Source organism: Schistocerca cancellata, chromosome 2 (assembly GCF_023864275.1).
Source record: "Schistocerca cancellata isolate TAMUIC-IGC-003103 chromosome 2, iqSchCanc2.1, whole genome shotgun sequence".
Lineage (NCBI taxonomy): Eukaryota > Metazoa > Arthropoda > Insecta > Orthoptera > Acrididae > Schistocerca > Schistocerca cancellata.
In genome coordinates, this window is record NC_064627.1 from 1,096,506,131 (window position 1) to 1,096,518,899 (window position 12,769).

General features: G+C 39.2%; 1 protein-coding gene across 3 annotated transcripts in view; it reads right to left on the bottom strand.

The window, feature by feature from the left end:
* LOC126163112 (uncharacterized) overlaps positions 1–4,209 on the bottom strand; it is a 78,710-nt gene extending 74,501 nt beyond the window's left edge. For all 3 annotated transcript variants that reach the window (XR_007535160.1, XR_007535161.1, XM_049920035.1), the window contains exon 1: positions 4,024–4,209. Coding sequence is in view for 1 of the 3 variants with exons in the window: in XM_049920035.1 (XP_049775992.1) it covers positions 4,024–4,143 (120 nt within the window). In the remaining 2 variants the exon portion in view is untranslated. The remainder of the gene's footprint in view (positions 1–4,023) is intronic.
* Positions 4,210–12,769: the final 8,560 nt, after the last annotated feature.

A 12,769-nucleotide genomic window follows, 5' to 3' on the forward strand; every position in this document is an offset into this window, starting at 1 on the left:
CAGTAGTTGCAAGGGCAACAGTCTGGATGATTGACTGATCTGGCCTTGTAACAAAAACCAAAACGGCCTTGCTGTGCTGGTACTGCGAACGGCTGAAAGCAAGGGGAAGCTACGGCCGTAATTTTTCCCCGAGGGCATGCAGCTTTACTGTATGATTAAATGATGATGGCGTCCTCTTGGGTAAAATATTCCGGAGGTAAAATAGTCCCCCATTCGGATCTCCGGGCGGGGACTACTCAAGAGGATGTCGTTATCAGGAGAAAGAAAACTTGCGTTCTACGGATCGGAGCGTGGAATGCCAGATCCCTTAATCGGGCAGGTAGGTTAGAAAATTTAAAAAGGGAAATGGATAGGTTAAAGTTAGATATAGTGGGAATTAGTGAAGTTCGGTGGCAGGAGGAACAAGACTTTTCGTCAGGCGAATACAGGGTTATAAATACAAAGTCAAATAAGGGTAATGCAGGAGTAGGTTTAATAATGAATAGGAAAATAGGAATGCGGGTAAGCTACTACAAACAGCATAGTGAACGCATTATTGTGGCCAAGATAGATACGAAGCCCACACCTACTACAGTAGTACAAGTTTATATGCCAACTAGCTCTGCAGATGACGAAGAAATTGAAGAAATGTATGATGAAATAAAAGAAATTATTCAGATAGTGAAGGGAGATGAAAATTTAATAGTCATGGGTGGCTGGAATTCGAGTGTAGGAAAAGGGAGAGAAGGAAACGTAGTAGGTGAATATGGATTGGGGCTAAGAAATGAAAGACGAAGCTGCCTGGTAGAATTTCGCACAGAGCATAACTTAATCATAGCTAACACTTGGTTTAAGAATCATGATAGAAGGTTGTATACATGAAGAACCCTGGAGATACTAGAAGGTATCAGATAGATTATATAATGGTAAGACAGAGACTTAGGAACCAGGTTTTAAATTGTAAGACATTTCGAGGGGCAGATATGGACTCTGACCACAATCTATTGGTTATGACCTGTAGATTAAAACTGAAGAAACTGCAAAAAGGTGGGAATTTAAGGAGATGGGACCTGGATAAACTGAAAGAACCAGAGGTTGTACAGAGTTTCAGGGAGAGCATAAGGGAACAATTGACCGGAATGGGGGAAATAAATACAGTAGAAGAATAATGGGTAGCTTTGAGGGATGAAGTAGTAAAGGCAGCAGAGGATCAAGTAGGTAAAAAGACGACGGCTAGTAGAAATCCTTGGGTAACAGAAGAAATATTGAATTTAATTGATGAAAGGAGAAAATATAAAAATGCAGTAAATGAAGCAGGCGAAAAGGAATACAAACGTCTCAAAAATGAGATCGACAGGAAGTGCAAAATTGCTAAGCAGGGATGGCTAGAGGACAAATGTAAAGATGTAGAGGCTTATCTCACTAGGGGTAAGATAGATACTGCCTACAGGAAAATTAAAGAGACCTTTGGAGATAAGAGAACCACTTGTATGAACATCAAGAGCTCAGATGGAAACCCAGTTCTAAGCAAAGAAGGGAAAGCAGAAAGGTGGAAGGAGTATATAGAGGGTCTATACAAGGGCGATGTACTTGAGGACAATATTATGGAAATGGAAGAGGATGTAGATGAAGATGAAATGGGAGATACAATACTGCGTGAAGAGTTTGACAGAGCACTGAAAGACCTCAGTCGAAACAAGGCCCCCGGAGTAGAAAACATTCCATTGGAACTACTGACGGCCTTGGGAGAGCCAGTCCTGACAAAACTCTACCATCTGATGAGCAAGATGTATGAAACAGGCGAAATACCCTCAGACTTCAAGAAGAATATAATAATTCCAATCCCAAAGAAAGCAGGTGCTGACAGGTGTGAAAATTACCGAATAATCAGTTTAATAAGTCACAGCTGCAAAGTACTGACACGAATTCTTTACAGACGAATGGAAAAACTAGTAGAAGCCGACCTCAGGGAAGATCAGTTTGGATTCCGTAGAAATACTGGAACACGTGAGGCAATACTGACCTTACGACTTATCTTAGAAGAAAGATTAAGGAAAGGCAAACCTACGTTTCTAGCATTTGTAGACTTAGAGAAAGCTTTTGACAAAGTTGACTGGAATACTCTCTTTCAAATTCTAAAGGTGGCAGGGGTAAAATACAGGGAGCGAAAGGCTATTTACAATTTGTACAGAAACCAGATGGCAGTTATAAGAGTCGAGGGGCATGAAAGGGAAGCAGTGGTTGGGAAGGGAGTGAGACAGGGTTGTAGCCTATCCCCGATGTTATTCAATCTGTATATCGAGCAAGCAGTGAAGGAAACAAAAGAAAAATTTGGAGTAGGAATTAAAATCCATGGAGAAGAAATAAAAACTTTGAGGTTTGCGGATGACATTGTAATTCTGTCAGAGACAGCAAAGGACTTGGAAGAGCAGTTGAACGGAATGGATGGTGTCTTGAAGGGAGGATATAAGATGAACATCAACAAAAGCAAAAAGAGGATAATGGAATGTAGTCGAATTAAGTCGGGTGATGTTGAGGGTATTAGATTAGGAAATGAGACACTTAAAGTAGTAAAGGAGTTTTGCTATTTGGGGAGCAAAATAACTGATGATGGTAGAAGTAGAGAGCATATAAAATGTAGACTGGCAATGGCAAGGAAAGCGTTTCTGAGGAAGAGAAATTTGTTAACATCGAGTATAGATTTAAGTGTCAGGAAGTCATTTCTGAAAGTATTTGTATGGAGTGTAGCTATGTAAGGAAGTGAAACATGGACGGTAAATAGTTTGGACAAGAAGAGAATAGAAGCTTTTGAAATGTGGTGCTACAGAAGAATGCTGAAGATTAGATGGGTAGATCACGTAACTAATGAGGAGGTATTGAATAGGATTGGGGAGAAGAGAAGTTTGTGGCACAACTTGACCAGAAGAAGGGATCGGTTGGTAGGACATGTTCTGAGTCATCAAGGGATCACCAATTTAGTATTGGAGGGCAGCGTGGAGGGTAAAAATCGTAGGGGGAGACCAAGAGATGAATACACTAAGCAGATTCAGAAGGATGTAGGTTGCAGTAGGTACTGGGAGATGAAGAAGCTTGCACAGGATAGATTAGCATGGAGAGCTGCATCAAACCAGTCTCAGGACTGAAGACCACAACAATAACAACATAAAAAGATATAGCAACATCAACGTAAACTAATGGTATATTTTTACTAAACCTAAAGAGAGATGTCACATTGCAGACAGGTACAATTAAAAGACACTTACATGAAGCTTTCCCTTCATCAGTACGGGACACACATCATTCATATACACAAGCAAGCACACCTCATGCACGCAACCATCAACTCCCACATCTCGGGCCAGAATGCTAACTAAAGTTTCCGTTGTTTAATTTTATATTTTTTATGATTTTCAAACGCTTTGGTAATCCCTACATAACAGACATGAGAAAATATAAACAATGCTGTAAGCATCAGTGTAACTTCATAAATGCATTGGCCTATAGAGGAGCAATATCAGCTTAACTTAACCTTTAAATTGACATATCACATAATCTTATTTATCTCAATCACACTACATTTTAAATTATTATACTGAATATAAGGTTACTCCAACAGAACAGTAACTTCGTTGTACCGTATCCTGTGTGGGGTCTTTTCTTGGGTGATAATTTCCGTAGTAATTATAATAGGGAGGGTTATTAGATAAATAAATGGCGTTACAGTAAAATAAGTGTCCGTACATGGCTGATTCTACATTATTCTGTAAAACTTGTCCGTAAGTATGCACTCTAATCGTGAAACTGCGGTCTGTTCCACTTCCCTTCCCCTCTCATAAATGTTTGCTGATCTATAAACAGCGCTCAGATTATTCAGTCTCATTATCTAACAGAAAAAGATAATCGTGCAGAGTTGTTACCCATCGCTCACATGTCATTAAACTAATAAAGAATTTCATTTTAACATCTTGACATGGTCTACATTCATTACGCTGATCAAGGAAAAATTCTATAGTGAACAAGGAAGAACTAAAAACTAGTACTTACAGATATCGGCACCAGTTGTGTTATCTTCTCATATAGATTGTTCGAACCAAATATCGGTATAAGCGGTGCAGTTTTCCATAAACACAACCGGCAAACATTTGACGCAATCATCTCCTCCATAGCGCTTTGTTTTCAAACACACAGCACGCTACAGCTTGCCGCCTGCGGATGACGGCACAAGCAAAGATTTTGTGGCAGTGATATTTTTCATGTCTGGTGCAAAGTGATGTCAAAAGCGCGCGAGCGTTTTTTTGGTCATGTGTTGTATTTTATCTTTGCCGTAAGACTATAGAGTCTCCTAGTTTTTATTACTTCTTTTTTGTTTTATTAGTTTTTTCTCATTGTGAGTTTTTGCGTATAAATATTTTTTCGTTAACTCATTATACCGGACGGCTATGCAATTATTTGTTGTAGGCAAGTCGCCTACATAATTGGTGACCTCCGATTAAGGAATTTTAAATCTTTCGTTAGCTACGTCGAACATTAACTGCAAAAGCAATGAACGACGACGGCAAACGATACGGTTCGATAACGGAAGAAATTCATAGGCTTCAGAATGAGATAGAAACTTTACAGTTGCAAATTTCGAAAAATATGAACTTCAAGCATATACCGGACCAAAGGAATGACGTTGGTTCAACAACCATGGCACACACCAGCAAGGCAACATCATCGGAAACTGGGACTACTGAAGCACAACCACAGCAAGTAACAGCAATGGAACTACCCGCTGGTTTCAACGCTTCACCAACTCAACGGTTGCAATTACGGGCGCCCCCATTCATGCCTTCTCAGCCACACACATGGTTCACGGTAATGGAAAATATATTTCTACAACAAAGAATAGTCAGTGATCACGAGAATTCACCTTGGTGATAAGTAATTTGAATCATCAGACCTCGGCTTTGATATCTGACATTATAGTGAACCTGCCTACAGAAGGAGCATACTGTAGACTGAAAGAAGAATTAATTTCTCGGTGTGTGAAGTCAGTCGCCATCAGTCAAACAAGTACTGTACCAAGAGAAACGGGGGGATAGGACCCCGCCAGAATACTGGCGTCATTTACGCAGCCCAGTAGATAGTTCGACAGTCTCTGATAGACTGTTACTCCACGTATAGCAACAACAGCTACTAACGCAAGTAAGAACTACACTAGCTATATACGACGAAAGATCAGTTGACAAACTGCTGCTCGCTGCACACAGAATCTAGGAGACGCACGAGCCTCCTGCAACAGTCGCAATGACGTCGACAGATGCCACATACGGTAACTACCATTACCAGCAAGACCAAACTGACGATATAACAGTAAACTGTTATATCGAAATTAGAGATTTAAAAACTGCAATAGAGGATTTGCGAGCACAGCTACGCACGCCACAACGACCACAAGTTATCTTTAAGCGCAATAAAGACCGGGCTGGGCGTGAAACACGAAGTCAACAAGAAGACGAGCGTGTTTGTACTCAAAGACTTATACAATTGCTCTCACATAATGTTGCGAACAGACTCAGTCAAATCGCCTTTACAGCCACCATATACGGGCCCATTTCAGGTGCTGAGTAGAAATAAGCATGCTGTGGATATAATGTACAATGGTGTTCCGACAAAGGTATCGATGGAACGTGTCAAGCCAGAATGGGTTTTACCCTCTCCGACCTCTGACAACACGCCTGTGCATCAACACATGCTCGACGCAGAGCATACCGAAACACCGCTCAGTACATCGTCCGAGACAGGTGAATCACCACCGCAAACAACAACACCGCCCCCGAGACACCCGACGCACACCAGAGCTGGCTGTCGAATAAAATTCAAGTATCAAGATATCCCTGGGGCTCCACACTTTAAGGGGGGGGGGGGGCTGTGTGGCAGTGATATTTTTCATGTCTGGTGCAAAGTGATATCAAAAGTGCGCGAGAGCTTTTTTTTTGGTCATGTGTTGTTTTTTATCTTTGCCGTAAGACTATAGAGTCTCCTAGTTTTTGTTACTTCTTTTTTTTTTGTTTCTTCTCATTGTGAGCTTTTGCAAATAAATATTTTTTCGTTAACTCATTATACCGGACGGCTATGCAATTATTTGTTGTAGGCAAGTCACCTACAATTTTGACACAATCGTGGTCTAATCATGGAGGTAAAAATTCTGCCTCCATGGATCTAATTGCTGATCCCCCCCTGTGAATTTCCAGCAAAAAATCCGTTCCAATCGAAAGTTTTGGTTTTTCCACCGACTAACTTAGCTTCTTCAACAGCAGAAACGAAACAATGCAAGCCATATGTTAAATGTTACAGGATTCAAGTTAGCTTCTTATTTCTGTATAGAAAATATGGAGAAAGGAGGAGTTGCCATAGTTGTCAGAAACTGTTTTGATGTCAAGAAAATTGTTATTAATATGTTTTGCTCAGAGCAGCACTTAGAAACTTGTACAACAGAAGTAGTTTTTCATAATAAGTCCTTTGTAATAGTAGGTATATACAGATAACCTTAAGGAAATTTTAACCTCTTCAAAAAAATCTGGAGGCTCTGCTGTCCCATCTCATAGTAAATGACAAAGAAATAGTGGTTGCTGTTTTTTTTTTTTTTGCGTTGTGTCATCGTCAAATGCTACCGCCTTTGGCGGCTGTACTTAAGGTGAGAGGTGATTATCAGGATCAAGGATCAGTTTTATTTATTCCTTTGTGGGACAGTGAACTCGTTACGGTTCTTTTGCCCTACATTTCATTTAATATTTGGAGGCTCGTTGGTCCTACGTTGAGTTTTGGTTGAGTTAGTTATTTAAGATGGCTCTTGTAACTCTTACTCTGTGCCAAGGTTGGGGGTCTACGGTGGCTACGTCCTCTAGTTGTAATGTTGTAGGCCTAAGGGCGTCTGTTTTGTCGATGATGCTCTGAGTTCTATCTTTTATGAGTTGTGAGATGTATTTTACGGATAGTTCGTTATGGAGTGTTTGTGTCCTACTCCATCTAGGCGCTTGTAGAATAGTCCTGAGACATCTGTTTTGGAGTCTTTGGGGTTCTGTAATGTTGGTTTGACAGGTCATTCCCCTGGTTGAACAACCATATAGCATCATTGGTAGGATTGTCGCCCTGTAAAGTCTGAGCTTGGTTGGAACATTCATCTCGGTGCTGCTGAGTATTGAATATAAACTGTGTAGTGTGCGGATAATCGTGTTTCTCTTGTCTTTGATGTGGCATATGTAGGTTAATTTATTGTCTAAGGTGACACCAAGGTATTTAGTGTGTGTAGTCCAGTCGACTTCCTGGTTGTGGATGGTCAGCTTCCGTCGTAGTTCTGGCCGGCGTCTTGTGAACATCGCTGCCTTGGTTTTTTGTGCGTTTATTTCGATTTTGTTGTCAGTCGCCCAGAGTTGCAGGATGTCTAGTTGATATTGAAGCCGAGCTATTGCTGTGTTCAGATTTCTGCTGCTGGATAATAAGGCAGTGTCATCAGTGAACTGCATGAGTAGGTGGTTGCTGGTGATTTTAATGTGGATTTATTGAAAAGCTCTGTCAGTGAATAATTGTTGCAGTCAGTAAAACTATCATTTAATTTAGTTCCTACTGTGAATTTTGCTACTAGGATATGTAAATACTCTTGAGACTGCTATCGATAATATCTTCGTAGCCAAATCTAGGGAAAAAAGTCATATCACAAAACTAATAGTAAATGGGCTATCTGATCATGACATGCAGCATCTTGTGTTAAATATGAGCTTGTCATGATAGAAAACCTATTAAATCTGAGTATGGGAGGGTAAGAAATATGTCAAAAATTGAGAACTTCAGGAAATTGCTCAAAGGCATGAACTGGATAGATGTTTACAATATGTCTGACTCAAATGGAAAATACAAAGCATTCATTAACAAAGCTACCTCCACTTTCGAAAATTGTTTTCCGCTAAAGGTAACTCAAATCACACAGAAGTAAAAAAATAAACTGTGGATTACACAGTGAATAAAGATATCATATGGGACAAAAAGGAAAATGTATCCGCTGTCTAGGAACAGCTCTGATGTTAGAATTGTAATGTATTACAAAGAATACAGCTAAATATTGAAGCAAGTAATACAGAATTCGAAGCAGCTTTATTATGAGAAAAAGATAATTACATCAGGCAACAAAATAAAAACTGTACGGGGTGAAGACAGAGACAGATGGGGCCAAAAAGGAAGAGGAACAGATAGCTCTAAAAACAAATGGGACTTTGGTAACAAGTACATGTAGTGTTGCAAACGTTTTAAACAAGTGCTTCATTTCTGTTACTGACAGCTTGGGGTTATTGGGTTCTGTTAACAGTGCAATGGAGTATCTGAGACAAGACTTTAAAAATAACTTCAATAAAATGGAAATGACACTCATTTCTCCCAAAGAAGTAGCATCCATCATAAAGTCCTTAAAATCTAAGTATTCCAGTGGGTATGATAACGTATCAACGAAGTTAATCAAAGAGTGCTCATGCAAGTTGAGTACTATCTTAAGTTACTTATGTAGTCAATCTCTTAACAGCAGAACATTTCCAGACTGGCTAAAATATGCTGAAGTTAAGCCTCTTTATAAGAATGGGGATAAATAGATATCATCAAACTATGGACCAATTTCACTTTTGCCGGCTTTCTCAAAAATATTAGAAAAGGTTGTGTTCATGTGTCTCCTTAACCCTTAAGCAGTCGCGCAGGGTTTTTCACAACACCCCAGTCATCCTTATCAATGGATTATTACATAATGCATAAGAGTATAACGTCATGTTCTTTGGCACCTTGGTAGGACGTAATATGAAAGCTTTGAGTAACAATAGAATCTACAATGGAAGCGCAAGTTCCAAGAAAACACGCAATAATGTGTTGTGGGGTGTTGTCATCAGCCTGCACGACTCTTTATGTTGCAGTGCTGCGAGAAAGCGCACTGTTTGTTCCGTAGCAGCAGCTTGTATTTTGTCACTCTGTCCAGTTAAAACAGCTATGGAAATAGAACAAGAAAGAGTAAGAAGCTTCTGGGAGAGGTCTTAGCCGAAACGTTTGAAGGAGGAGAAGAGGAAGAGGAGGAAACAGACAGTTGTGAAGTTCTCTCTCATCACAGTGACACGGAAATGGAGGATGGAGACAACCTGGAACTGGAACCGCAAATAATTGCAGTAGTTAATGAAAGCAAGTATGATTTTTTTTATTGGAAAGGAAAAGGTTACAAAATGGATGAAAAGTTGTCATAGTCGCAACACAAGAACTAGAAGTATTATTCATCTCCCTGTCGTGAAAGCTATCGGAAAGTCTGCGAAAAGTGCTGTGGCCTGTTTTCCGATATTTCTAAATGACATAATAATTAGAACGATTACATCGTGCACAGATATTTACATACAACACATTGCATCAAATTTCACAAGAGACCATGATGCCAACCAACAAATGAGGAAAAAATCAAATCTCTTCTGGGTCTGTTGATATTGGCTGGGAATTACAGGCAGGACACCAAAATCTGGAAGACTTATGGGACACAAATGGTTTTGGAATTGCAATATTTCATGCAACAATGAGTTTACAGCACTTTCGTTTGTTGTTGCGTTGTTTAAGATTCGATGATATTCGAGACAGACCACAGCGTAGAGAATTTGATCGCCTAGCTGCGTTCAGAGAAGTGTTTGAATTATTCATGTCAAACTGTGTCAGTAATTATACTGTGTTTGAATATACGACTGTGGATGAACAGCTGGTAGCATTTAGAGGCAAATGCAGTTTCCGACAGTGTATTCCAAGCTAGCCTGCGAAATATGGTTTTCACCTTATGTGACACACGAACATGGTATACTTTGTGGATGGAAATCTACGTTGGTAAACAGCCAGAGGGTCCCTTTGCAGTGTCAAAGTCGCCTAAGGGGATAGTAAATAGACTTGTACAGCATATCGAAGGTACAGGACGCAATGTGACACTAGACAACTGGTTTTGTTCCATACCACTGGCTGAAGAGCTCCTGGAAAAGAAGCTTAAGTAGTAGGAACTCTTAGAAAGAATAAGAGAGAGCCCCCTCCAGACTTTATTTGCACGAGAGTTCGTGAACTTAGAAGCAGCCTTTTTGGGTTCAGAAACGATATCACCATAGTTTCATATGTGCCAAAGGAGGGCAAAAACGTTATTCTCCTTTCATCTTTGCATCATGACGGCGCCATTGACACTAATACCGCGGAGATAAGAAACCAGAAACTATCACGATATATAATAAGACCAAAACAGGTGTGGACACAAAAGATGAAATGTGCGCTACTTATTTAACCTCAAGGAAAACTAGACACTGACCACTTGCCCTATTTTCCCGAATGATTGATACTGCTTTCATTAACGCCTTCATCATATACGTAAATAATAACAACGAGAGGATATCCCGATGAATGTTTTCACGTGATGTTGGAAGATCATTAGTAAATCGCATAGTGCGCAAGAGAGCAGCCACTCACTCCCAGCCTAAACAACTTAGACAGAAATCCGCTAAACTGGCGGGAATTGAGACAGTTTAAAGGCACATTTGTAGGATAGGTGTGGAAATATTGTGGCGTGAAACCGCTGAAACATTAGAATAATTACGCAGTTCAGTTGTCTTGCCGAGAAGACGGCACCTTTTTTGATCTGGAAGCCGTCCTGATCGGACGTATATCTACCATCGCTGCAAATAATTCTTTGGCACACCACCATTATTATATATGAAGGGCTTATTCCAATAGTGGTACAAGTCTATTTTTGTTCGTATTCAGATACAGAGTCCTAAAGTTAAAAGAGAGCTGAAAAATCTGCAGTTGAGATACCAGAAATATTCAAGCATGTGGGTTCTTGCTAGAGATGAACCTTTCTTTCTGTTTTTCGGCTCATTAATTTCAGAAGCGTTATAGACAGAAAAGCGGAGGTAATGGACTTGTCCCACTATATACTGAGATGCAATCTCACTAGGCATGCTCATAGTTGCACATAGCAACAGAATTAATGAAGTGATGTGTCTGTGTTATTCAATTTAGTATAATATTTTGTGAATACAGTGATATTATTTAATCTTTTGTTTCATTGATGTTGCAAGCTTGTTATAAATTATATCAAGGTCCAGTACGAACAAAAGCTTTGCAATTATTCAAACTACGAAGTCCGATATTAACCATAAAATCACGGTCAATTTACAATGAACAGACCTTTCGCAAAAAGCTATTGTCAAGCTCGCAAAGTTTGTATAAACTGATCACATACTATTATTAATAATTATTATTATTTATCTGCTGTCTGATATTCAAAATCCAGACAGGAAAAACCACGGCGAGAAAAATCAAACTGGCGCCTTCATGTCCGGACCTTTTATTGTCTTTGCTACATTGTTTTTCTTTGTTGCATGGATAATAGGATCATATCTGACGAGCCATTGCAATTGAATATTTGTAAAGACCAAACAGAAAAATGAACCATTGAAATTGATAATGAAACCTGGAATCTACACTGCATATTTGGGTGCAAAGTAAGACATGACATTTGTACATTAGCATGCTAGTCCAAGCACAGCTTGCTTTCCAACTTTGTGAAAGTTTTCCATAACCATAGCAGTCATTTTTGCGCAACATCGTGTATTCCAAATTATTTTTATCTTATAGTTTCTTACAATTCAGTCATACCATTCCACAAAATGGACGAATTGTGTCATGTGCAACGCAAAATGGCAAACAGCCATTAATGTTAATTTATTGACCATTAATGGTAATTATTGCTCAGGTAAGCCAATATTGTTGCTATATAAAATTAATTTTATGAATTCATTCTCAAATGTGTTTAAAGATTTTTCTTGCAATATACATTACGTGTAGCATGATGGTGATGTGTAAGCAATTAGCAACACGAGAGACAACAGTTGCAAATCAAATCCAACTTTGGCATTGGACAAAACAGTGACAATGACTCCCAAGGTGACTTCAACACTATCGATGAATCAGCAGTTTACATTCCTAGTGACGGAAATCTCGTAAACAGACCGACCACTAGTCAAATAGCTAAATCCAGCTCAGAGCCCATTCTTGCCCGTGACATCATGTCAAACAACATGGTGGGGCAGAGCAATTTCAGCTGCCAAATTTTGCCTGCATGTTTGACACTATTATCAAGCAAATGACTGAAAACAAAAATCACATGACATCAATACATAATCAGATGACTAAAAACAAGGAAGACATTGATGTTATCAATACATAATCAAATGACTAAAAACGGAAGACACCGATGTGCAAGTGTTATCAATACATAATCAGATAAATGAAAACAAAAAAAGACATTGACGAACACATGACAGTTTTAAACACACAACTTGATGAGATTAAGGCTAAATTAAGAGCACTAAAAAGTTGTAACGGCACTTTGTGTGAAAGAGTAGACGAGATTAACACGAGACTGAGCGGACAAGTGTCTGAACTTGACTCAAAATTTTCCGAATTGAACTTGTAGCAGGAAAAAACCACTAAAGATGTAAAATATATTCAAACTGAAGTCAAACATTTAAACGCTACAGTCAAAAGCTGTTGCCACTCAAGTGAAATCTTATTCATCAATTCATGACTCAATAAAAAACATGCACTACTGTAATTGAAGGCAAAGTTAACACTATGGATAAAAGACTAACAGACGAACTCTAACCACACACTGACAACCATTTTACCAACATGAATAAAGAATTTCATGACTGGGTTGATCAGAAAAATAAATATTTCGACCAATGTATAGAGGAAAAATTAC